General features: G+C 42.2%; 1 protein-coding gene across 5 annotated transcripts; it reads left to right on the top strand.

Moving 5' to 3' along the window:
• The first annotated feature begins 1044 nt into the window (after positions 1-1044).
• On the top strand, positions 1045-26412 carry OTULINL (OTU deubiquitinase with linear linkage specificity like). 5 transcript variants are annotated; one of them, XM_051612792.1, is made up of 8 exons: positions 1045-1205; positions 16102-16261; positions 16370-16401; positions 16510-16601; positions 19760-19909; positions 20687-20815; positions 22788-23060; positions 24192-26412. In XM_051612792.1, the coding sequence occupies exons 1-8, from the start codon at positions 1109-1111 to the stop codon at positions 24369-24371; spliced, it is 1113 nt and encodes a 370-aa protein (XP_051468752.1). In that variant the 5' UTR covers positions 1045-1108; the 3' UTR covers positions 24372-26412. The 5 variants fall into 5 exon arrangements, with proteins under 5 accessions (XP_051468752.1, XP_051468753.1, XP_051468754.1 ...); XM_051612794.1 differs by lacking the exon at positions 1045-1205 and adding an exon at positions 4431-4475; XM_051612796.1 differs by lacking the exon at positions 1045-1205 and adding an exon at positions 4790-4810.
• Positions 26413-27640: the final 1228 nt, after the last annotated feature.

The raw sequence follows: 27640 nt of genomic DNA, 5'->3' as shown, positions 1-27640 counted from the left end.
CTCAGATGCCAACAAACAGAAAGAATAGAATTACATTAGTAATGGTGAACTTCCCAGCCCCACCTTTCCAATTTTTTTTTTTTTTTCTTAGCAAGGGTGATAATGAAGAAACAGCATTTAAAAACTAATTTTACAAAAATACTGTAATAAAAGATGTAGAAAGGGAAACTGACACTCCAGTGAAAGGGAAAATGTCAGTCAGAAACTGCAGGAGTTACAGCAATTTTTTAAAAAATCCATCTGTAATGTGAAGTGACAGTTGACAGAGGATGAATATTGCTGGGCAAATTGTTGCTTCCACCTCAGAAACAAGAACTTGTGGTTATTTTCAGAGCAGAAAACTGGATTTAGTGAACTTGTAAGCTATGGCATTGCGATACACTTTCCTACAGTGTAATTAAGAAGCAATTAGTAGCCTTAGACTGTAAAGAAACCACTGGTCTCATTTAACTTCAAACGAGGAGTGGGGGGGGGGGGAAGTAAAGAATCTCTTGAGGGGCCTTTTGCTTAGTCTTATTAAAAATCCTGTGTCTATGAAGTGATTTAATTGTGTCTATGTAAATTTTGCTTCTAGATAGCATCTTCCATATCTTAATAGAAAGGGGATACTTGTGTGGACCATCTGTTTTCTCTTCACAGCCAGAGTGTTTCTGCAGAAAGCATATCTATTGCATTGTAAGTAATGTTAAATCTTAGCAATCAAACATGGCTTTGGAGTTAGGAAAAAGAGACTGTGACTCTCTGAGGACTACCACCAAGGCAGAGACCATGTATGAGTGGTACATCACACTCTGAAAATCACCCTGCAACCTCCAGCACCCAAACAATTTGGAAGATGCAGAGGGAGGTAGCTATGTGAACTTTATAAATAGCTGAGTTATGCTCCTTTTTTTTTTTTTTTTTTTTTTTCTCTTGTGGCTTGGACATGGAGAAGCATAGAGAGCCTGTGTGACTTTGAAAACTTCAACGGAAATGAAACAGGAAGCCAGATCCTCTCACAGCTTGTTGATCTGTGAAGACGAGCTGAGTCTGTAGCAACTTGTTTTCTACCTCCAGCAAAAGAAGTCAGGAGAGAGAAACCCAGCTGGGGCGATACTCTGGAGAAGAGATGCAGAGGAGACATGACAGAAACGCAAGTGATAACAGAGATGAGTTCACTGAGCAAGAAAAATGGAGCAGAATTAACCACTTGAAGAGAAGTGTTGGTAAGTCCTTTGGGTTTGTAAATTTTGGCATCTCACCAAGCTGGTGATCAGTTGATCATACTGCATGGGCAACTACTTTTACCTATGTATCGGGCTATACCTGACCTTGATAGTAGTAATAAATGATGACAAATAAGGAAATGGTTCCTGACTGTTAATAATGGACTTGGAAAACCAAAGGGTGAAGCTCTCACCCAACCTGTACCGAGGTTTCCTACCTTTACTGGGTTGGATGCTGTTGCCTTTGTCTCAGCAGGCTTTTTTTACTCCTTTTGAATTGTTCATGTTCTCTGGGCTGTGGTTATAATTCTGCTGCTCACCTGCAGAAGGGAGCAAGAAACGACACTTGCTTCTGCTGCTGACTTGTGGGTTTAAATGGAGACAGTTAAAATGTCTTCACGCTTGCTTAGTGCAGCCTTCAGTGCAAGCCTTTGCTGTAATTGCTCTGCAGTGTTGTGTGGGTGCAAGCGGAGTGAGGTGGTCACAGTCATGCCTGCAGCTTAGAGATGCCATGACCTGCAGAAAAACCTGGAGGTTTGTGTTATGGGCAAGTTCATAATGCTCCCCTAAAGGAAGGAAATATCATAAATATCCCCAATCAGTAAAAGTTTGCCATTAGCACATAGCCTTGTCAGAGTGAAATGCCATGATCAGAAGGTCTGGAGGACAAGAATCAAACTTAGGCTGCTTCTAGTCAAAGCTCTCTGGAGCTGTCCCCTTGTCCCTGCAGAGCTGTGGCCTACTTGGAAGCGAAGCACCAGAGGCATTATGCTGCAGAAAAACATTGAATGCATACTTTAACTAAGGCCTTTTCTAGCTCTTCACATTGTTTTCCAACATATTTCAGGGAAGTTCACACTTTCTGAAGCTTTCTGAACCCTTGTAGCATCTTGCTTCTCCTTTTGCACAGTCCACAACAGAAACTGCCTTCCAGTTTGCTGCTGTCCCCCTTTCTGCAGCTGATCCTGGCTCAGATCTAGACCTTGCTTGTACCCCTTAGGATTATCGTAACTCATATTCATCTAACAGGAATGCCACACCCAGACCAGTCCAACACAGAGTGCTGGAGGCCTCTGTGTCACTTGGCTCAGTCTCACCACAGCTGTCTGCATCACAGACCAAGGAGGGACGTGGGTAGTGGCTGCCCCACCTCAGTGACTTGCAAGGAGGAAGACAATATTCTCCTGCCAAAGCCCACAGATGGGAAAACGTAGCAGAGGACTCTCTGTAAGTGGCTCAGGGAAGACGTTCATAAAGAGCTTAAGGAGGAAGAAAAAGCATATGGACAGTGTTAGTTTAAAAAATACTTGAAGAAGTTTCAAGTAAGTGATCTCTGATTGATTGATTGCCTCAGGGCTTATTCCAAGCAAGAGCACACACGGAGGGGCACAGGCTATTCTCTAGATAGCACTGAAGTTCTGAATAAAAGTCCCAAGAAAAGAGCAGAGCACCGGGAAGTGGGAAGGACTCACTGATACGGCGGTTGATCTACAGTGTTTGTACTTGTGTGTGTTTCATCTCTCTCCTCTAATGAGTCAGCAACCAGATAAACATTAACTTTCAGGCCTGTCTGCACAAAGAAATTCCCTGTTAAATCCTCAGATCTTAGCACAGGCTAGGGAGGACAGAAAGAGGCAAAATTGGATTTGGCTGGAATGCTAAACCATCAAGCAGCACCAACACTGGCCTGGCCAAGGTGAGAAGGAAGCTGGAAAGAGAAGATGAAGCATGTGATTGCCACAGGCAAGATGTGTCTCAGAAGCAAATCCCAGGTACTCTGGAGCCTTTGCAGGTTGATGCTGTGTGACCCACATCCTAATAGCATCCCTCTCAGTTGCACCTCCTGAGATACAGCTACATTAAACCAGAAATTGCATGTCCAAACAAAAAGCAGCAGCTAGCTGATGCTGCAGGGAGCCATGGAGCAAGCACTTCAGAGGTATTTTTTTTTCCAAAATGGATTTTTTCAAGGGAGCAGTACACTGTGCTAGACATCTAGCAACTCTAGGCCTCTTAAGTCAACTACTTATTTCTGCTGTTCTTTGCTGGTTTTTAACCCTAGGTTTTGTTTTACTTGGATAACTGTGTTGGTGGCATTCTATGAGTGCACCCAAGTGAGCACTTGGCACACTTGGTAATAAAAATGCTGGTTTGTTCCTTTCTCAAATTAGCTGAGATGGATGGAGAAACAACCTTGTATTCATGCCAGACAGTACAAATCTCTTCGCTGTTTTCATGAAAAGTGTTGATTTTCTATCTCCAGCCGTTTTAATATCTTATGATATTTCAGAAAAAAACAAAACAAAACACAAACACCACCAACAAATCAATCCTGTAAGTTTGTCCTAGCTCAGTGCTGGAGCAAACTGCTTATAACTCTTACAGAGTTTTAAGATTTAAGTCTGCGTCACTTGTTCAAACCATTACAATTCCCTTCTGTTTTTCCTTCAAAGTCCTTAGGGAGATAGAAAATAATGGTTCTTTAATGTGTGACGAGGAAAGGAATTACACTGGTCTGTGCAAACTGCTCACGTACAGTTGGGACAAACTGCACCTGAAAGACTTCTTTAAGGAAGGCACCTGGCAAGGGTGAATTATTTTCTGGATGCACATACTTCACTTTGTTAATAAGTAAATTAGAGAGGAAATTACTATTTAACGAAAATAAGGAAAAAAAAAACAACACACCACAACAACCCAAACCCAACTGCTTTGAAGCCAGTAGGCTGTGCTTCCACTTCAGGGACAGACTTCAGAGGGATGCTGGTGGCGTTGGTCTCCGTTAAGGGAACTGCTGCGATAAAACCTTAAATCATGTAGCGTGACACCAAAGCAGAAGCTCCATCTGACTGATGGAGGAGCTGCAGGGCTCGCCGGGGGAACGGCGAGCGCCACGGGCTCCGCAAGCTGAGGACAGGCTGACGGATGGGCGACAAGGCTTCGCCTGCCTTCCCGAAGCCGGGGCCGCCGCCGCCGCCACCACCACGGGGCCCGCCTGGCCGCTGGCTGGCTGGACGGAGCCGGGAGGCCTCGGCCCTTCTCACTCCCCCGCTGTGCCGGGCCGGCAGCAGGGGCAGGGGCCGCGGGGCCCCGGGAGCAGGGCGGGGCGAGGCAGGGCGGAGCGGGGCCCCGCGCCCTGCCGGCCGGGGAAAGGCGGGGTGTGCGGGGAGGGCGCCCCGCGGGATCCCGCCCCGGGGCCGCCGCGGGCGGTGTCGGCGTCGCGGCTGCGGCCGGGGTTGGCTCCCCGGGGAGGCACCGGCGGCGGAGCGGGTGAGGCGGCGGGGGCTGCGCGGGTTCAGGTTTCATTTCATCGCTCCTTGATTTTTTTTTTTTTTTTACATTTTCTTGTCCGCTTGGCTTTTTTTTTTTTCTTTTTTTTCTTTTTTTTTTTTTTCCGGGGCCGTTTTGGGGCCAAGGGGCAGCGCCCGGAAAGCTGCTCGGGGAGGCGGCGGGACCGCCGGGGCCGTGCGCCCGCCCTCCCCGCTCCCTCCCCGCGCTGGGTCCCGCAGCGCACCTGCCGGGCGGGGCCGCGGGTGCGGGGCTTGGCAGCGGCCCGGGGCGGGCCCGGGGGGTCAGGCCTCTGGGAGAAGTTTCCCGTGTGCGAGGTGATGTTGGGGTTTTCTTGGGGAAGTTGTGCGTTCTGAGTGCCTGCCCTGCGCTGTCGGCTCGACGGTGCGGGCGGTCGGCGTGGCTCTAAACCAGCAAGGCGCGCCGCTCCTCCCAGCAGGTGCGCGTTTGGGGTTTGGTCACTTGTTTCGGTGGGAAGGGAGGGTTGCTGGCGGGCTTTGGGGTTTGTCTTTGGATTTTTTTTTTTATATTTTTTTTTTCTGTGTGGTCCCTGAATTTTAGTGTTGCAGACTGGCTTCTGTTCCCGTCAAAAAGGTGAAGGTTTAGGAAAAAGGGGATCAGAAGCGAGGGCGTGATTCGGGAAGATGGACATGCACCCCTTCCAGTCCACGTGTCTGTAGCGCTTGAGTTTTCTGCATCTCAACCTACTGTCAAGTCGTCTCTTAGGCTGCCATGCCTTACCGGTTTGCTTTTCTGCTGTGCCATTCGGGATGTTTCTGCTTTGAGGTTTACTGGTCCAGCTCTCATTTTGCGCTGTCTTTCGTACTGATCAACTGGTTTGCTTTTTGGAGGAGCTGTACAAGTTGTATTCAGTTTATACTTTCGTTTTCTGTAGTGGAGAAAGCAGCAGATTTCTGAGGTGTTCAGTAAGTGAGTTTTAAGCTGGTGTGGTGCTAACTGCTCGATTGCTGGTGTGTGCGAGTGCAGTTATTCCCACTTGCCATCCTTTCGTCCACTCCAGTTTCTGCAAGTGATGAAACAAAGAGATGAAGTCTGTGAAACAGGAAGAAATGGCCCATTTTGGTTTTAAGGCTTGGAAGACTTCTTAGTGCTCACTGGAGTTTGCTCCTTTAAGAACTGTATCTCTTTCCTGCTAGGCAAATAGTTAAACTGGAAATTGAAGGGGACACCACAGAGTAGGAGGAAAAGCTGCAGTTTTGCCTGTCTATACAAAATACTACTGGTGTTGTTTAAAATCTAGGTGAAGGGTGTTAGAATTTAATTTCAAGGGCAAAGGCAGCTTAAGGTAATGGTCAGCCTATTAAATGTAAGTGCTTTTATGGATAAGTATCTGCATTTGGATCTAGAATTCTGAAAAAAAAAACTTTATTTTTTGTAGTTCTGAGGTTTTTTTCCACTGAGAGACAAGTTTTTTCGTTTTCTTTAACTCTTTGGACCAGGTTGCTTGACTGAATGTTGGGGATTTCTCATTCAACATCAGGACTTTCTGACTGCCTTGTTTCTTAGATACAGCTTCCAGTTTAAATCTTCACGTCCTACCTCCCAAGGATAAACCAACAAACATTAAAATGCTTTTCATTAATGTCTGCTGTTTTTCTTGAGCTGTATGTCTGAAAATGGTTTTGCATGATTACAGAGTCAAGTGAGTTTGAGATTTCAGAAATACCTCGACATCCTGTACCTTCTGACCCTACACAGCTGAACCATGGCAGTCACGGTGCCAAGCTGAACTAGGGGAGATGAGTATGGTTTTAATTTAGTTGTTTTGAAAACAGGAGAGAATGACCAGCGCTCAGGAATCAAAAGGTCGTGTAATTACACTGCTTTCATTACCCTTGCATAACAAAATTTGTGGGTGTGATTAGAATTGTATGACGTTTTATCTTTAGGAACTTCTTAATTTCCTCTTGGTTTAGGCTGTGAATTTTTAATTTTAATTTTTTTTTTTAATTACAATTAGGCTGCATTAGTCGTATTCTAATGATGTTTTTATTTGGGCATTTGGACTTCTAAAGGAGTTATAGTACTCTTTAAAAGTCAAATGCTAATCTGAGTTGCTGACATCTGACACTGAATCACTTCAAGATCTGTTCTCTGTTTCGAGGGAATTCGGGAAAGTATGGTGGACACGTGGCATCCTTGCTGCACTCCTGGGTTGAAACAGGTGGTGTGGTGTCTGCATATAGCAGTAACAGGGAACTCTGCCCATGTGCTCTGTTGCTGGAATTCCCAGCATGACAAACACTAGTTCCCCTGTGCAGGGTTGCAGCACTGGGGATCAGACACAACAATGTCGTGCCTTCCAGAAAGACAGAGAAATAGCTGTTTATTAACTAAAATGTCAGTTGAAAGATAGGAAACTCTCGGGAGTTGTGTACTCCAGCCACAGCAATGGAAAAGTGGTCAATGACAGTGTTAAGGGTGGAGTTTGTAGCTAGGGGTCTTGTACGACCTCTGAGGTGCTACAAAGAGTTTAGTTTGTATATCCCAAAATTTGGTATGATGAAAAGCTTTTTGGTTTGTTGTTTGGTTGTGTTTTTTTCCCATTAACAGTATAACTTATAGTTGGACTGGCTGTCTGTTGCCTGATCATATAAAATCACATCAAAATTTTGACCCAACATAAGTGAGGGGAAAAAAGCACATCACGGTGTTACTGTCCACTTCCTGAGGAGTCCCCAGTGAAGGCAGACATGTAAAATACTCCAGAAACTGGTGTAGGCTACTTCATGAATTTTTTGAGAAAGTTTTATGCCAGCAGGTTTTAGTTTCTTTGCAGCCTTATTCTGTAATTTATTCCCATTTTTTCACTGCTGAGGAACACCACCATCCGGTTTTGGCATCCTCAGTATCCAGACCCCAGTGCTTGGGATTTCTCAGTAGCCTGTGCAGAGGTGCTAGAAGCTCCCAACCAAGAGAGGAAGTGTGTCTCTAGTTCTTGTCCCCAGGTCATCATCAGGGACAGGCGCCATTTACACCTAGTACCCATGCAGAGATGTGGCTAGCAGGGCAGCTTGCGCTGCCCAAACATTTCTTTGAACAAAATTTCTCTGAGGAGGAGAAGGCTGTGGGCTGAGTGGGAGACTTATATTGTCCTGTTTGAGCCACATCATGTTAAGGTGGAGGGCTAAAAATATGGGATGGTGTGGCTGTATATGCTCAATCTCTAGTTCTGCCACTAGCTCTGTATGTGGTCCTGGGCAAGACCCTGTCTCAGATTTCTTGTCCATAATATGCTGCCAAGATTTTCCAGAATTTTTGAGTGTTGAGTATTTATGTTTCCAGGGGCCGAATGGTCATGTTGCATGAATGGTGCTAAGGAAGTGGAAAACGTGTACCTTACCATCAAACTAGTGCCCTGACATGATATGGTGGGTGTGGGCCTTTGACTGTCATGAAGCATCTGTGCAGCAGTGAGGCATCATGACAAGGTGCTTGGTGCTGCTCACAGGTCAGCTGCCAGTGGGGAAATGCTGGCAGGTTTTAATTGCTGAGGCTGTGCAAAATAAGTCTTTCCGCAAACTTAAATACTCATTTCGGGTCTGTCCGTGTGACAAAAGAGACGTCCTACAGCTTTGTGCTGAGCAGAGCTCCGTGCCATGTGTGTGCCTGCACATTTGTCCAGCAGCGACGTACGGATGCGTTCTCTGTTCCTCAGTTCTGGTTTCGTTTCATTTCACTTCCTGCACACCAATTTAATCTGTGACATGCTTGCCGAAGGCTGAGGTCTTAAAAACAGGGAATTGCATCTTGTTGTATATCTCTAAAAATGATACTGCTCTCTTCTAAGGTTGGAAACTGCCCAGAACTCTGTATTTCATTTGCTTCAGTTTACAAGTAAAATAAGTTGTACCTCTGCCAAGTGCCAGCCCCCGGAGAAGAGCTCAATATGCAGGGTTGCACTTGACCATATTTTACAGGGGTGCATGTTTTATGTTTACCTTGCTCCATAACTGCCCAGTTCTTGGGCAGTTCATGCAAATACAGAGGAGTCAGGAAACCAAGGTCTCTTGGTCCCTGTGAGCAATGTCCAGAGTGCTTCACTTCAAGCTTCTCGGGGCATCCAAATGTCTGTAACTAAACCAAAAGTGCATCACATTTTAATGAAATGTTTCTACTAGCTATGACTATCACACTGAGTGATAGTAACTGAAATTTCTGTTATCTCGATGGAGTCAGTTCTACCTTTGAACATGCCTTTTTTTGGTTAAGGTTTTAGGCAAGTGCACAGTAATACCTCAAAAAATAGCAAAGGACTCCTCTGTGAGTGAGCTCATTAAAAATGCCAGATTGAAACTGTTGCCCTTTAAAAGATGAACAGAGAGCAGGGTTTAAACACGCCAGCTGCTTCCATCCTAATAGCATTAGCTTGACAGAATAAAGCTGCAGGTTTGACTGCCATCAAGCTGGACATTGAGAGGCAAGGGGAGAGAGATGTAATTTCTTTCATTAGTGTTCAGAGTCATGGCTTCAATATTTTGTTCTGTGTTGCCTTTTCCTTCTGTTTCTAATCTCTTTTAGGAAGAAGGAGAGAGAGACGGGTAAAGCTCCCAAGCCCAACAAATTACACAGCTGGAATGACCTCTGCACATTTCTGGTGGGAGTAGAGAGGCTTTCTCATCTGACACACTGACAGATTCTTTTCAGCCTGGAGAAGGCTCTGGGGAGACCTTATTTATACCAGCCTTTCAGTACCTGAAGGGGCCTACAGGAAAGCCAGGGAGGAACTTTTTACAAGGGCCTGTAGCAATAAGACAAGGGGTAATGGTTTTAAGCTGAAAGAGGGGAGATTTAAATTAGATATTAGGGAGAAGTTCTTCAGCATGAGGGGGCTGAGACACTGGAACAGGTTGCCTAGAAGAGTTGTGGATGCCAAATGTTAAGACTTTGAGCAACCTGGTCTAGTGGGAGCTGTCTCTGTCCATGCAGGGGGTTGGCACTAGATTATCTTTACGGTCCCTTCCAACCGAAACCATTCTATGATTCTGTAAATAATAATAATAATAATAATAATAATAATAATAATAATAATAATAATAATAATAATAATAATAATAATAATAATAATAATAATGTGATTGGTAAATTATTTGTGATTATTAATCCATGTGAAAGACACACAACTCTGCATTGCATGTCATTGTGCACAGAGTCTGGTGCACTTCTGGAGAGGGCTCTGCTCTGAAGACAGGCGTAAAATCTGTGTGATGAGGGTACAGCGGTGAGGCCCTGTACAGAGATGGGAATGACAAGCTACATGGGTGCAATCTGGTTAAAGGGGGCTGGCTTTCTGAGCAGGGTCGATGGCAGCTGTACACACTGCCTGTAAGAACTGACAGCTGTGACTGATACTGCTTAGACAGTAAGCAAGCTCAGTTGAGTTGATTTTTTTTATCGCCATGGGTTACTTGGGCTGTCACTTTGGATAACTGTTTATTGACAGGTAGAAACTTGAAATGCCTTGGACTGTCCTGCAGTTCATGCTTGCCAAGTCAGCTGGCACTTCTTGCTGCTATCTCCTCTGAGATACACAAGGACTCTTCAAGACATCAAACCCCCGTTCAGGCAGGAGCCAGCCAGTGACCACTGAAGGGCTGGGGACTCACCTGTGACCATCCATGGGGTGTTTTGTCCCATTAGTGCTGTCAGTGGAGTCCGACAAGCATTTGTGTTCTTCTGTGCTGCTTGCATTGAGATCTTTCCTATGTGAGTTTCTGTTGACATTAGTACTTTGTCCATCCAGGTGTCTTCCCCCTGCTCAGGTGCAGTTGGAGGGCTCCTTGGCTTTGCCACCTGCATCTGCCTCCAGTACTGATGTGATGGCCACTGCTGCAGGTTGTGCTGGAGTCTCAGAGCCCACCAGTCCCTTCCTTTGGGGCAGCAGGCTCAAGAAGTCCTGCTCCTCCTGGCTGGCAGTGACCCTGGCGCCTGCGCTCCCACGGAGTCCGGCACGTCCAGGCAGGCCTGGGGGCACTTCCCACTCAGGGGAGCCCCCAGCACAGGACAGTTGCTGCTGGAGCTCTGCCTGGAGAGACCAGAGGGATGCTGGCCATGGTACCGCGCAGCCTCATTAGCACCTAATGACTGCACATCCTTGGCGGGTTGGGCTGTAGGTACAAGTTGCCTAGTTTGCTGCCTAGCAAACAAGAATTAAAAAAAGGAGGAAAAGAATTCTTATTGCTAAGACTTCAACGTTTTTTTCCATAACCAAAGCTTCAGTTACTTAGACAAATCAACAGAAAAACCCGAGGTGTTTATACCACTTTGCCTTTCAGCTAAACTTGAAGCTTAAGAAGATGCTCAGGAGGAAAATATTTCTTTTACTGTGTCAGTTTGGATTAGGCACAGAAAAAAAAAAAAAAAAAAAAAAGTCTAAAAGGCATTTTGAGATTTGCATTTCCAAATAGATAAACCAGAAACAAACATGAGTGGCATTAGGGATGACTCAACATGCAACTCCACAGCAGGGAAATATTCCTCCAAATAATAGATTCAGTGCATTTATCTAAATTCTGTTTTAAGTGCATAGGCATTAAATAGCCATTCTGAATGAGGATGGATTTTTTTCCATATTAAAACACACAAAAAAAAGATTCGTCACAGTCACGGAATTTAAAAGGAGGTTATTTTGTATTTTTGTTGGTTCTGACTTATACTTAGGAACCAGAGCTTTAAAGAGATACTTACTTTCTGTGGAATGAAATGCTTTTCATGTATTGTTCTGGACTATAAATTCTCTGAAGGCTTCTCTTACATTTTTTTCTTACATAAATGGAAGTGTAGCTGAGCTTTGTTCATGTGGAGGTCCTGGATGAGGCACCCTGTGCCTTAAAAAGGAAGCTGAATTATACAGAAGATCAAGAACCGAACTTTCCTTTTGCTGTTCTAGGAATTTGTAGAGAGGTAAGTGGCATGTGCAGCCTAGGGCATGCATTAGCGTCTTGAATATATAGATTAACTTTGGTTTGTAAAGGTAACTCTAACAGGGTATATTTTAGATAATCAGACAGTAGGTAAAAACACATCATGATTGTTGGTACAGAACAGGAATAAATAAGGATCACAACTGGATAGAGACATTTACAGTGGCAGTTCAGGTCCCATTGAGGATGAGGCTGCCACCTTTCTACTCTGTTTATCCTGAAAGAACTTTGTAGAAACGGGACATGGACTGAAAGAGCACCTGGGACTCCTCTGCAGGACAGCTGTGTACACAAGGCCTTTCTTGCAAGTGATGGACCTCAGTGCTCCCAAAACTATTCCATTTTCTAGATAATTGTGTGATTCTAGATACTGTTTGAGGCTGGGGTTCTCTCTGTTATTTTTTGGAGTAGAAATTGAGATCTGATCAGCAGACATGGTTGAAATTTTAATAAGTTGCTGATAATTACTGTCTTGTAAATCATTCTCTTTTTATACCAAGTAGAGATCTTGATCTCCAGTTGTTACGTTAGAACAGGAGAGGAAGGTTTGCTTAACAAGTTGTAAAATAAGGGGGTTTTCATTAAATAGTTACTGAATTAAGCAGTGCTTCCCACATGTTCTGTACTTGATTTGTTTTGAGTAGTTTTTCTTTTTTTTGGAATGGCACGGATAATAAACTGGGAAACCGAAGACTCTCTTCCCTTGGCACTACCTAAAGCAGCACATTGCTCTCTTCTAAGTTGTTATGCAGTATAACCTATTACAGGTATTGAATTTTTATAATTCATAGCTTCTTGTCTTTGTCTCTCTCTAGGCTCAATCAGTTGAGGTATATGTGCACAACGTGGGTGCAGCTGTGCATCATGCTGATGCTTGCTGTGTAAGGCTAAGTTTGGTTGTTTTCCCTTAAAAGAAGGACAACCAATTTTATAACATGCCTCAGTACTGATACTACATAGTTTGAAAAGATGTGATGTGCAACTATGAAGAGAGCTCTGCAGGCACACAATGAATGTAGGCAGACTTGGACCTCCATACCAAGCCTTGCATCTCTCAGTTTCTCTTTGTAGCTCTGGGTCCAAGAGAGGAGGGAGAAGGAGGGATATGGGTGGGCAGAGTGATTCCAAATTCTGCCTTCCTCTTTGAAGGAAAGGATACCTGCTTTTTGGGAAGTAGAAACATAGTGTTGTGTGATGGGAGTATGAAATTTGGTCACTCTGTGGTAAAAAGTACCATGTCCTGCTTTCAGTACCAAAAAGACTGTGAAGAGGAATGTCCTGAAACTAAGCCACACAGTCAACTTTTAAATTTGGAAGACACACTATTATCTTTCTGATGGCCTTGCTACAGGGAGGAAAGAAAAAAAGTAAAAAGTTGAATGTGCCATCAGACATGCTGGAATATTGGATTGTGCTTCCGCACTGTGTGCAGTGCTGCTTGCCAGTTCCCAAGTGCATTCCTTACATTTTGCACCTCATCAGTTATGCATGTTTAAGGTGGCAGCCTCCAAAAAAGTTGTGAGGGAGAAAAATGTGAGGCTAATTCTTTAGAGACTCCTCTTGAGTTGCTTGTGAAAGAAGCAGATATTGCTGATGTCTCTTACTCATACAGCTGTGTTTTTTGTTGTTGTTCCTTTTTTGTTTTATTTGTTTGGGTTTTGTTTTTTGGGGGGGATTATTTTGTTTTGTGTTTTCTTTTTTTTTGTCTTCTGCCTGCCTCTCCTACTGACTTTGTGGGGGAGTAAATGCTTAAGGTTTGGCACTAGCAGGATGTTGATGATGTGGCATGAAAAGAAAACACATTGTACTACTTGCATTGTAAGATAAACACTGCTATCAGCTTCTGGTTCAGCACTATTCAACCTCAGTGCATCCAGATTTCTGGTTGGAGCTGTCTTAGAAGTCCCAGGGCTCCTATCTTCTTCGTGGGTGCAAAGTAGGGCCTCCCCATCCCCATGTTGATGCTCGTGGTCAGTCTGCAAAGAGATGTGAGCCCAGCAGCTGGTCGCAGCACCAACAGACTGTCAACATCTCTTAAGGAACAGGATGAATTGGATCTGTATCCTAGGGAATGGATTTGGTTTAAAAATCTGTGGGTTTATTTTACTCCCCCGCCACTGTATTATTAGTTTAATTGCTCTTCAGTTTCTTAAGAATATTGAAGGGGTGGAAAGATCTATTTTAAACTCTTCTTTAATTCCTGTCTTGCTCGTGATGTGTTTTTACAAGTGGCACTTCGTGATCCCACTGCCCCTTCTAAATGTCATTTACTTGAATAAAAAAATGTAATTACATTTCTAAGTGTGATGTAAGCACCAAAAGTAGTAACTGAATCTGTTTTAACTAGAAACTGCTGTTTGAACAGCAGCTGTCCCATGACAGAAGGGAAGGTTTATGAAGTCCAGGGTATGCTGTAATGTAAGTGTAGCAAAAATAATCAAAATCACTTGTTTGCAGGTTTTCCCATTCTCCCATTGGGCTTTTTATTAGGGAAACACCTACTTATAAATCAGCCATATTAAATTTAAAAAAATGGATTAACAATATTCTATTATCTCATGTTCTCTGATTTTTTTTATTGAAACCAGTAAACCAGTGCTTCCCAGTACTCCTTGATTAATAGTTGCTCATGCACCATGTGCCTAGAAAGGGGGTTTGTTGGACTCCAGGAGGTTTTTGCAGGGTTAATACCATCAAAAGCTTTTTCAAAAGATTTTTTGATTCAGCTTAAAAACTCATCTCATCTTTTTGCCAGTAGAAGGAGCAAAGGAAGAAATTTTGCATTCGCACTTATTCCTGGTACTCAATAAAGCAGTGTATGTCATCTGAACGGATGGACCGGCTCTCACTTCTTAAGTGCAAATTCAGAAGAGGGACCATACAGTAATTTTAAATAATTAAAGTCTCCTGCATCTTCCTTTCAATATTGTATTTTACACTGCTGTTAATGAACTATGTTTGATTCATCATTGGTTTTCATACAACAGTGTCACAATATAAATCCAGAATACCCACTGATCCATGGGCTGAACCACATTTGTAAGTCTTCAGGTTCCATTCTAGTTACAGACAGTCTGCTGGTTGTTTTTTTTCAATGCTGATGCCTTTATCCTAGAGAAGAGAGAAGAAATTGCAGGGACTTGATTTCTGCCAGGACTGTCATCTGTTACTAATTCTCAGTTGTTCTCTAGGTAGCAATTTCGGTGCCTATTAAAAATGTACCTGGTTGTGCCAGGTATGTCCACATTAGTGTAGCATATGAGTAGATGCTGACAGAAATTCTGTCCATCATGTTGTTTTCATACGATGAAAACAATGTATTGCTCACAGTGATAGGAATTTTATGTAAATCGGAACTAGCACCCAAAAAGCTTCTCCGATCACCTCTTTAGAGTTTATTAACACCTTTTCATTTCCAGCTCTTAACCTGCTTTGTATTCGTGGGAGAGATGAGGTCTGGGTCTTGCTTCTGGATGACTTGCATATGCCATCCTGTAATAAAACTTCTTCAAACAACAGAATATTGGAAAAGGCCAGATAGCAGTACTGCTCTGTATATACGCAACAGTGCTTGTAAAAATGTACGTGTAACTGTTTATCTTATTGCCAAGGTTGGGATTCATATGCAACTCTATAACTGGAGAGTTTTCCACAGTGCATGGGCTAAAGGTTCTTGGAAAACTTAAGCCCCTTTTCAATTTTCTGTTTAAGCCAGAAGGGGCAGAAGTTCCACTGACATTAAATTATGCTGAATGAGTAATTTCCTTTGTGGAGTCTCCGGAGAAAGATCTTCTCAGTCTTCTCTGGGGATGCCTTTATTAAAGGTTGAATTCTCTTATAGTTTTGTACTAAATAAATAAGTTAACACTAGAGCAGCTCTTGATTGTAAACTCTGGGAATTTCCTATGCTTAAATTTCAGCCAGAGGATAAATTTCTCATTTAGGAAACAGACACTGTCTTTGCCCTTTCTCAGTTCTAGGGTTTCTTACCAGCAAAGCCAACCAAGACCTTCCCTAAGCCTGCCTGTAGTGCCAAGAGAGCGACCGTAACATGTTCTGGTGTGTATGTCTGTACAGAACAGTGAGAGCACGCTCCCTTTTTGATGAATTCCTGAACTGTCTAGAAAATCCTTGGGGAAGAGCTTTCTCCTGCGTTTTAAATTGACACTAAACTTGTCGAAATTGAGGTGGGAACTTTCCTTTAATTCCCCTAGCGGTTGTGTGATGCTTAGCTAATATTGCATTATATGTCCCATTTGTAGAATACAACTGCCAGGAATCTGTTGTCTTTAAAACCTTGACTTAATAGCAAACTAATGAGAGTACAGGTTCAGCATGTCCTGAAGAAAAAAAAAAAAAGAAAAGTTATTATTATTGAAGAGTTGTTTTGATGCCAGTCTTCCTGTGAAGCTTACATTATGTGGAGCAAAGCTTGGAAATGTGAATCACATGCACACAAACCCCTAGAAACTTAAATAAGTATATGAAGTATATATATCAATTTTATTTTAAAATATGGTGACTTTTACATTTCATCTTTTGTGTTTCATATGGAGCGATGCTGTACTTGGATGATTTTTCCTTTTGTAAAAAAAAACAAATAGAAACAAGTATTGTAACACAGTGACAAAATTTTTTCCTCTCTTCTGTTGCCCCTGTTTTAGGAAGGCATGAGGTGCGGTCCTGGACAACAGCTGCCAAGCAATCCTTGTGTCTCATGTGGCAAAAAGTGAAAGGACAGCTGATGCTAAGCATGTCTTTCCTTGTTGCTGTTTTTTGGTATTGCAGAAGGCTGTACAGCTTTTTAGCACAGCTACTGAAACGGTAGGTTTTTATTATGCAGACTTTAAGCCTCCATGCTGCTGCTTGTTTTAGTAAACAGTGACCTTTGAGAACTCCTTTTTGACACCTGTTTTATCATTTGGATTTCAGGTGGAGCAACTACCTTCGGAGAAAACTCATAAGTAATATTTTTGTCATCATTCTGTATTCCTTAATTCCCCCATCCTGCAACTACCCTTTAAATGCAGAACAGCAGAAAGTAACTAATCTGTGAATTAATCTTGATTTAGGGAACCTCAGTGTGCTGACAGAAGTTGATCTACTTGGTTATAGTGCGAGAGAATGGAAAGGAGAAACAAAGCAAGCCAAACACATGAGGGAGGTAAGAGTTAAATTTTAACCTCTGCAGAAGACCAGGGGCAGAAGAGTTGTGCTGCACTGAATCAGGCTTTGGGTCATGGACAGCTGAACTACTGAGCCAAGAACCTACTAACTTCATGGTTCACTAATGCTAGATACACGCTTTTCTCTCAACTCACCGTCGTGTTTTTCAGTTGTGTACATTGTGTGTACGTGCATACATACACCTGATAGGCAGAAATGGCAGCTGTGCTTCCTGCAAAAGATGTGTATTACTGGACATGCAGTGGGCTGTTGGCAGCTATATCTTGGTAGCCATTAAGGAAGGCATCGTGGCAGAGGGCATGGTGGGAGCAGCAGTGTCCTCTGAAGGGCCCTAGCCAGTGCTGGAAGTTGGATCCGTACTATGTTAGCCTGATGTGTGACGAGGATGGGCCTCCAGGAGCAACATGTGCTTTATGGCTCTCTGTTTCAACTGTTTTAAGCCTTAGTCAGCAAGGTAGGCTCAAAGACCATGGTCTGGATCTTTACTTTTCCCATAAAACTTCTAGCTGAAGTAGCTGTACTAGTGGTAGAGTAGTAGTGTCTGTTAAAACAAGCATAGGCTCAAATCCAGTGAATCAGCTATCTGTGACATTATACGCTTGTAGCCTCGTGTTGTGTTTTGGGCCCACACAGATGAATACAGCACCAGGTCCATATTTCTGATTATATGATGATGGTGGGAACACTGACCTGCTGAGATGCTGACATGCTGAGAGAGATCAAAAAGTCAGTGGTACTGAGAAACATTGCCTGGCTAGCTACACTGGGCAGCAGCTGTGGGGCTGAACTTCAAGGTGCTCCCAGTGACCATTTAATGACTTAATGGATCACCATTTCAGGCAGCCTTTAGGAAATGAAGCAACCTTTGTGTTGGCACCGAGTAATGCACAGGATCTATCTGCCTCAAAATGTTGCTTTCTAATTTGTATTGCTGTTTTCTGGAACAGGAGATGGCATGTACTTGTATTCAGTATCCATGTAAGAGCAACAGAACAAACAAACAAAATGCTACAATTGCATCTGCTTTCAGAAAGGTCAACTCCCTAAAAACAAGTATTTTTAAAAATAACCTAGAAGATAGCTAAGAGATTTGAGTATTTACAGTTGGTGTATTTCACATAAGTATTGCTTTAGGTCATGATATTGGAATCACAGAGCAAATGCCTACCAAGAAGAACTTAGGAAGAGGTAAAACAAAGCTGGTAAGGCTAAACAGCAGCAGGAGAGAGTGTCATGGTTTAAACCCAACTGGCAACCCACACAGCCCCTCACTCACTCCCCCTGCAGCGGGATGGGGGAGAGAATCGGAGGAGTATTAAGTGAGAAAACTCATGGGTTAGGATAAAGGCAGTTTAATAGGTAAAGCAAAAGCCACGCTTGCAAACAGAGTAAACCATTCACTCCTTCCCACTGCCAAGCAGGTTTTCATCCATCTCCAGGATAGCCAGGCTCCATCATGCGTAATGGTTACTTGGGAAGACAAATGCCGTCACTCCAAATCCCCCCCTTCCTTCTTCCCTCAGCTTTATACTCTGAGCATGAAGACACATAGTATGGAACTTCCCTTTGGTCTTTTGGGGTCAGCTGTCCTGGCTGTGTCCCTTCCCAGCTTGCTGTGCACCCCCAGCCTGCTTCCTGGTGAGATGGTGTGAGAAGCAGAAAGGGCCTTGACAGTGTCAGTACTGCTCAGCAGTAACTAAAATATCCCTGTATTATCAACACTGTTTCCTTCACAGATCTGAAACACAGCCCCATACTAGCTACTATGAAGAAAATTAACTCTGTCCCAGCCCAAACCAGCACAGGAAGTTAAGAGAAAAAAGAAGAAACTGTTCAGAAAGCTGGAGTCATGTCCAAATGATGAACAGAGAGAGTATCCAGCTTTGCCAGATTAAATGAGGGAACACAGCAATGCCAGAAGTGCCCAGAACACCATACAACAAGGCCAAAAGTGGTTTGCAGGAACAAGTAGCGAAAGAGCAAAACTTGTGATAAATTTGCAGACACATACTGGGCAACAAGCGTTTCAGAAAATCCATGGGCCTGCTAGGTGATTAGATCTGAAAGGAGACAGGACAGTCTAGTGGATGGCTCATTCTATCAGGTAGAGGTTATCACAGTAAAGAGCACATATTAGAATGAAGTCTCCTGAAATCCTGAACCAGTCTAACATGCTTGCTGTCCCCAAAAGGGGCAGTCCCTTGCTTGCCTTGTCTTTCCCTTTTGCTTGCCTTATTCTAGCTAAACAGTCCCTTTTTTACAGTAGCCCTTACATCTTCTGTTCGATGTGGTTCACCAAGGTGGTGAGATGATAGAGACATCTGAGTTTGCAGAAGCAGCAGGAAGGATTCAGCAGCAGATAAGATTATCACAGCCTATGCGAAGGAAGAGTAGGGGAGACTCTGCAGCCAAGTGGTGTTGGGATGGGGTGAGGAAGTGGCTGAGGTGAAAGAGGACCAGGAATTGAGACCATCTTCCTGCCCCCTTTAGGAAGCAAACTGTGAGACTGATGCAGCAGCCTGTGTAACTGTAGAGTTCTCTTTCTAAGTTAATTCTCTGCAAGTTTATCGATCTGAATTGTCTCACCAAGGGCTTGGATGAGAGCTGGAGGTAATGCAGATGAAACACTGGGAGTGTGTAGCTGGCAGAAGGGCCATCCACTTCAGCACAGAGCTACCAGATTTGTGCAGCCTCAGGGTACCATTGCACTATGGTTCCAGTCCTGTGTTAGGAGCTGTTTCTGCCAAAAGGAGTTTTTTCTGGTTGTCTTTTCCTGTCCCTTGGCTGCTCCATCCCATGTGTGAGCACAAGTTGTGAAGTGGTCAAGGTTAAAGCTATTACTGCGAAGAAGTCTTTGCTGACCTCTTCAGCTATGGTTGACCGTGTTTACCACAGCAGCAGTGCAGAGACTGGAGCAAGTCACTGGGTTTGGAGAGAGCACAGAATCACTTTTAAGGGGCAGTGCCAGTTTAAGGTGTTTATAAAAACTATGGTGTTAGAAAAATTTTGTGTATATAAAACATAAATTACTCACTCTTTCCCCTAGCCACCTCTTATGAGTAATTTGGAATTGGACTCCCAACATGGTCTGAGACTTAAAACATGCTTTAGTAAATTTTTTTTGTCCTTTTCTAGGCATATGAAGAATTGTTTTGGAGCTATCATGTCAAATATCTGCGACAAGTCAGGAGGGACAACTACTGTGTATTAAGAGCGGTGCTTTTTCAGATATTCAGCCAAGGCATTCCTTTTCCATCATGGATGAAGGAGAGAGATATATTAAAGGTAAAATTCATTTCCTAAATAAACATGATTCAGGTGACCTTGCACTGCAGAAAGAAGCATTTCTTAATATGAAAACTGAAGCTTCTGCTGTGGAGGTAGAGGAGAATCATTATCAGAATTTAAAGATAAGTTTTTCAAACTCTTTGAACTACACTTAATCAACAAAGTGTCCCTGATCTAAACATACTGAAACTAACTTTATTCTAAATGGTAAAACAACAACAAAAAAAGAATGGATAAATATTACTGCTACCCAGCTAGATGTCATTTCCTTGATAGCTGAATCCTCCTCATCCACATCCGTGCAGTCTAGTGGCTTGCTTGGGAGCTGCTAAGCATGTTGCTGGGCAGCAGGGATCCTGCCTTGGGCTTCAGGAACTGCAGCTGGAGGCAGCAGTGAGGAGGTGGGGAGCTATAGCTGCTGCCTGCACAGACTCATGTATGAACTGGAAGTTGTCTGTAGTCCTAAAAGCCTCACTGTGTTTGGATATATCCAGCTTTTCCAGACTGTGGGTTTATATACTTTGCTGAAATAATATTTTCTTCTTTTTTTGGCTGTTTTGAAAGTTTCTTAAGCACTTGGCAGTCAAATGGAGCTTCCTTCTTAATATCTGAGTTGTTCTGAAGCCTGTTTTTGTTTGAGCTGATAGATGATGGAACCACATCATGAATTAAAATGTCTGTAGACAAGTTTATATAACTTTATATGCTACTTCTTGTTATGCTTAAGATCTCTACTCAATTAGCTTTTGGTTTTGGCTTTTTTTTCCCCCCCAGTTCCCTGAAAAGCTTTTGTATTCTCAAGGTTGCAACTGGATTCAGCAATACAGTTTTGGGCCAGAAAGATACACAGGTCCCAATGTCTTTGGTAAATTGCGCAAATGTATGGAGGCATTAAAGACCAATGTGAGTATTTGGGAGATGGCTGGGAGGAATAAAAGCACCAAGAAGAGAAGAGGGTTGAGACTGAGTTAGGGAACTGTTTCTGATTACGTATTTCTGTGTCAATCTTCCTCCTGGGTTTGGGGACCTGAGCTGCAGGATGGGCCTCTCCTGCAGGGGAATCCCATTTCGGGTCCCCCTGCAAGTTAGGGAGGCCATCCTCCCCACAGCTGGTGCCCTTGTTGTCAAGTGGCTTGTGTAGCACCTTATAATTGTGATTAAAAATAACAACATGCTGTATAGGATCCTTCTGGATTCCCTCCCCAAATGGGAGGGGAAAAACAAGCAGTGCATTTCCTAATCAAATGTTTGTCTTTCCTTTGCTCCTCTCTCCATGAAGCATTGTACTTACCCAGCTTTACTATAATTGCTCTCTGTAACCTGAAGCACGTGGTTACAAAGAACTGTCAGCTTCACTGCCCCCTCTGCTCAGCATATCCAGATTGCCTACATTCCCAACCAGAGAATATATAAGAGAATATCTCTTATTTACATTTTAAAGCTTGGGGAGATCTAATAGCCCCAGAACCTTCTGAAACCAAGATGAAAAATTGGCCTGACAAGACCTTGCACCTACTTTGAGCTCCTCTGGGGTTTCTGCATGTCTGCAGTAGTGTGAGCTCTGGACTGTTCCTACCTGCTTTGCCACAAGCTGTCCCCAGCACACCACCACCCTGTTCTCCCCATCTTCCTTTGGCTGGGCATTTGTTTTTTATGCTCTCCTGGGTCACAGCCATCAAGTGGATACTGGCATTTGCTGGACTACAGGGTTTTGGTCAAAATTAGGTTGCAGTCTTTCTCTGAAGGCATCCATTATCTGGTATATCAGATCTTAAACTGTCATTTTTAATTCTGCAGTACATCTTACAGTCTTCAATGTCTAACCACAGATACAACAGTTGATTGTCCTGGTAAACGCTTAAGCTACTTCCTTTTCTGTGGCGCTGTGTATGCAAGTCACAGCTCTGTAGTTTTAAACCCTATTATTAGTTATAGTAATGGCTACTTAAAGAAAAACAAGAAGCCACAAATGGACTTATTTAGCTTTAGAAACAAAGTATTAGTAATAAAAAGAGGGCATTAAAATAAAGATTTGTTCCTTGTGCCTTGACGGCAACCTTGCTGTGCCGCAGTGACAACTGCGCATCCTCTAGAGGTGTGCCTGGTGGTTTTTGCCTGCAGTTACCATTTTGTTCTGGTCACTTTTTGCATTTGCCAGTGTTGGGTTGTTAGGTTTTGTTGTTTTTTTTCTTCTTGTAGTTCTTTATAAGTTGTTGTTGGTCCCTTAGAACGAAGCATTTAACAGGATGTTTGTACAGAAAAAAGCTTCAAGTCAGCATGGTGAACAGATCTATACAATTAACAGGTTGCTGCAGAACAGCTGTATTATGCTGTTATTGGGTATGAGGTCTAGCTCCCAGCTTAATTTTATTTTTATAAAGATGCTGCTTGACCAGAGAGATGGATTTTTACCTGTTTTCATGAATAGGTTTCTCTGCTGCCTTTCCCAGCTCCATCATATTGTGGGCTGCTGTTCTCAGATGCTGTTGTGCTTGGGCTGTGTGGTAATAGGTGCTTTACACTTAGGACAGGCTTTTCACTTAGGTAGCAGAGGTCTCCTAGCAAAGGGACATAGTGGTTCATCCACTTGGTCTCATTTTTAATGTGCAAGGGAAGTCTTCAGGAATGCATGAGGTGATCGGGGATCTATGTCTTGATTTAGTATTCATGGCTAAGGTAGATTGTTTTGATTGCACTTCGTAGTTGGTGGCCACTTCAGCATACAAGTGATACAAGCACAGAATTAACTGAAATTAATTTGAATCCCAGTCATTGAGTGTCATTTTACAGACTATCAGTTGTTCCTGTATTGGAATCCTTTACATTAAATAGAAGTCCTAATGATTTGTTTAATATTCTTCTGTGTGCTTTCTAGTGGATTGAAATAAGTGCTACTAAAGATCACGAAGAAAGAGGAAACATGTGTAATACACTCTTTTCTGATGAGAGCAAGGAGCACAAACTGTATGAGGCCATAAAATTCATCATGCTCTACGAAGCTGTTGAAGCCTATGAGCAAATAAAGAACAGGGAAGAACCTGTACACAACCTTTTTAGCCTTCTCCTTGCTCGTGATTCTTCGTCTGACCCCTTGAGTTTCATGATGAATCATCTGAACTCGATAGGTGACTCTATTTGCCTAGATCAGGTAATAATATAAATGAAAAGTAAATCACAAAAGTTATTCCAACTCTGACATTACTAAGTGAATATATAACATGTCACCTGAGATAGCTGGTCTGTTTATTTTACTTTGGCATGTGGGGAGGTGGATCAAGGACAGGCATTTATCGTACAGCAAAAAAAAAAGTAGAGTAAAATGGAGTGGACAGTTTTCTTGCTGGGACAGAAATAAATGCTGCAAGTTATCAGTGAGACATAGTTTAGAGCAATGATACCTTTGATATGTAAAATAATCTTAGATTATGCAGATTTGACCTGCTGGTTTGCTTTTCCTATCTCTTCCACCATGCCAAAGCCTCTATCATTGCTCTTTTGTTTCACCTCTCTTTGGTTCCCATTAGATGTGGTGCCTGCCAAGAGCAGGTGATGAGAACTCCATGAATTGTTCCCCTTTATATGTTAAGATATTTTTTTCCAATAAGTACTGACATCTAAGCTCCAACTGCCACTCTGCAAAGATTTTCACTTTACAATGGGTGATTTTTTTAATATAATCAATTTCAGTTTTCAAGTCAACTGATGTTGCAGTCGCCTTCAGGATAATCTTGATTTTAGCTGGACGCGTTCTGCTCTCTGTCTGTGCCCAAGGATATGAGCTTTTTCCAAAGCATTTTTCCAGATAGAAACAATCCTTTGCAAGAAGCGTCAATGAAGATGTTACTTCTCAAGTTTCATATATATGAAGTACAAGGAAATTTTTTCCTTTGACAATTGTGTTTGTCTCATGTACCAAGTGATCACAAGGTGGCAGGCTTCCCATTTTTTAAGGTGTATCACTCTCTTAATGATAGCTAGTCCCTCGGTGCTCCCCACTGAGCTGTGTGAGCAGGATTTGGGAGCAGATTATACATTGTGTCAGGTGGGGGTGGGATGTTTCAGAAGTGTCAGGTGTTAACCAGAATATCCTCTACGTGCAAAAAAGCAGTGGAATGACTATTGGAACATTGAGAATACCCTCAAACGTTTACTTTTCTTACTTTAGTTACAAAGGGGGGCTTTTTTTATGCCTTATCTACTGTTTTGAAGACTTGATTTGGTTATCTTCAGTTTAGTTTTCAAAGTCTAGAAATATATGTCTTACTTCTTTCATCTCTAGGTTGAACTGTTTCTTCTTGGATATGTACTTGAAGTAAAGATCAGAGTTTACAGACTGCATAGGTTTAATACTGAGGAATTTAAAGTAAACTATCCAGATGAATACCGAAGGGAATGGAATGAGATTTCTCTCCTGACCGAGGATGACCGCTACTATCACATCCCCATTTTCAGAACGTGAAGGACCAATGACTTTTTTTTCCTTTGTATAATACAGTGAGTGATCAGTTCCAGTGAATTAGGTTTCTAATTGACAGCAGTAAGATTTTGAGAATGCTTGTTAATGATTACAAAATGATTTATGGATTTATTGTGTAAATGTTTTGCTTTCCCATTATAGCTCAATTCACCACCAGCCAGCCGTAAAAAACATAAAATGTTTTCTTATACTGTCTGGGAGAAAAATTTCATATTTGAGGGTTGTCAGACAAAAAAGATTGGACTGCATAACAAAGAAGGCCAAGGTAATTGTTTTTTCCATTGCTAGCCTGAGGTTTTACTCTTGACATCTCTGGATAGGTTAAACTCAAGTTCCTGGAGCAATTACTGCCTCTCTGTGCTCTGTCTCTAGCTAGGGAAGATGAATCACAAAGGAAGCAACTCTCATGGTCCCACACTTCACACTCCAGGTTATTAACCTTACATCGACTTGGGGTTACCTGGGATGGGAGGATGTAAACTGGGGCCTCTGCATAGCTGCTTCAAATCACATGTGGCTTCCCCCATTGCTGGAACACCTCCCGCCAGGGATGGGCAGAGCAAACAGCTGCAGGCATAGACGTGTGAAATCAAGCTGTCTGCACTCAGTGCTGGTATCTCAAGGTGAAGAAGTGTTGCTTAGGGGGAAAAAGCCCAAAACCAACACAGACGCACACAAAAGAATACTGTACCAGATGAATGGAAGGTATACTTTATAACTGAGGAAAGTACACAAGCTTTCCCAAACTAAAAAGGGCAGTATCAATTAATAAGTAACATGGAATAGAGTTGAACACAGTAGCTGTCAATGTTTTCTGTCAACTTGTAAATCCCTTAAGGACTGATTCAACATGACCTGCCAAAGAGGTATCAAGATTTGCTTTGCAGTTCATCTGAGAAAGCTGTGCACAGAATGCATTCACAAACACTGCATTTTCAGGAAATACTAATTTTACATGTGTTATGTGCATTTAGCAGTCCATGTACATGTTCTATCCTCTGAATACACATTAAAATATTTACATAAGATTGCTATCTTTAGTGAAGACCTCAATGCTTGAAGAACTCTGTCTGGAACAACTATATGCAATTTACTTCATTACATGGAACATTTTGCCCAGATTGGTTTTCTAGAAGAATCGTGTTTTTATTCTTTCTAAAATTAAAAGCCTTAATTTGAGCAAATATAGCAGATCTTGCAAAACAGAAATCTTACAATCCCATAAGCATGTAGTTGCATTGAAAAAACTGGGGTTTTATTGAGAAGCAAAGCCTTGATTTTCCTTATGTTAGAGCTATGGGGACAGGCAGGTTTGTTTTTAACTCCTGCAGGAGATAGTACAAGGTGGTAACAAAAATGTGAAGGCCTGCAGGAGCTAAAGTAGTTACATGAGGGAACTAAATGGTAATGCTTGGAGTGCAAGGAGACTGCTTGGTTCCTTTGTGTAAAGAAAAGCAATTTTATCCCTTACAGGCCTTTTATTTGTATGTATATGTATATATATTTATAAACACGAACACCTGAGTTCTGTATTATAACAGTTTTGTTTCTTGAAAGTTTTTCTGAGTTCAGTTTTGTTCAGTAATTTGTAGCTTTTAACTAAGAAGGCTTGATACCTATAATAGTTTCATCTCATCAGAACTTGCATATCAAATACCTTATTTATTAAAAGAAACTTTTTTCACTGAATGAAATAATTTGCCTACTTTAGATTTGGTTCTGCTTTGCATGGGGAAATATTATAATGCCTGAGAGTAGGGTATTGCTATCTATTTTGCATCAGTAGTAACATTTACAGTGATCAATAAACTTGTCTATATTTTATTCTTGTTTTGGTACAAGCAGACATACAAAAAAATGATGTATTTTTCTAGTGGGATTTTTAATGGTTTAGCTATTATTTATGAATAGGAATACAAGAGCATTACAGCTGAAACTGTTAAATTGTCAAAATGTATGTTTTCGTAATCTTGAGCATATTAATAGAAGGGGGTTAATAAAGGTCTAACACATGATGGTGGAATTTCTGGCCAGTTTGAATGTCTGCATCTGAATTAGGTCACCTTGGGCTCTGTGCCTTGTCCACAGAGGGTCATGGCATGCAGTCACACAGAGGAGTGGGTCTCTGGAAGGGTCTGGTTCTCCTCACTGACTGTAGTGGGAGCTGACAGTGATCAGCAGAAATCTCTTTGCTCTAGATGTCTGAAGTTCTGTGACATTAGTTTTGTTCCAAGAGTCCAGAAGGAGCATGTTGAGACAGATCTATTGGCTTATCAGATGTTGGACGTGCTAGCTGAATCATGGCAGGTACAGAAATGGGATGTAAAGAAAGAGAAACTTCAGGTGAGGGTATTTGCAAGTCTTAGAGGTAAACGCAGAGAGCACTCTGCACGGGATCTTAAGAATCACTGGGACAGGTTTGGGGCTGCACTGAGTTTTAATCAGGTTCTCTGATACAGCAAAAGTATATTTTTTACGTATAAAGAAATATGTGCATATACATTATATATATGCATGTGTGTCTATATATATAAAAGAAAGATACATTAAAAAGGAAAATAATCCTGAATAAAGTGCATCTGGAACTAACTGGTACTATAGAAGTGACAGGTGCTGTGGCATCTTTTTCCAGTCAGTGGCACAGACAAGTTTGTTGTACAAATCCAGAAGTACACAGTCAGTACCAGTTGTTTTTTTAAAACTGCAGTGTTGTAGGCAGTTAAAGTTTCCATTCAGAATGTGTTTATTATATATTGCTGCTAGTTTAGCAAGAAAAAGAAAACATTCTGAAACCTCAGTCATGGCTTTGGATTTTCCCTCAAACTTGAAAATGTCCGTTAAGAATGCAACAGAGCAGCTGAAGAAATTGCCATCTTTGACGGGGGAAAAAAACCTTGGTTTTGAGTGTCATGTGTTTTGGGTTTTTTTTAAATTGCATCTCAAAAAATGTAGGAAACCTGATCCATTTTGCATTTTAACATCAAAGCAAAATACTGGCAATCTCCATTCTTCTACTCTAATATTGAAATGGCTTGTTGTTTTGATTGTGGCTACTAAGTTGAAGCAGATGAAAAATGGCCCAGTGTAGTTGTTTGTTGCTGGTAAGTCTGCCTGTTTAGTCTCAGGGTATTGAGTTTAAAGCCTAGCAAATACTTTTCAAGAGTTTGTGATTTGCCTAAAGCAGAAATTTAAGAAATATGTATGATTTCAAGTCAGCTCAGTTGTCTGGAAGAATAAAGATGTGTCCATTC

Source organism: Apus apus, chromosome 2 (genome assembly GCF_020740795.1).
Source record: "Apus apus isolate bApuApu2 chromosome 2, bApuApu2.pri.cur, whole genome shotgun sequence".
NCBI classification, from domain to species: Eukaryota; Metazoa; Chordata; class Aves; order Apodiformes; family Apodidae; genus Apus; species Apus apus.
This window is presented reverse-complemented; position numbering and strand designations above follow the sequence as displayed.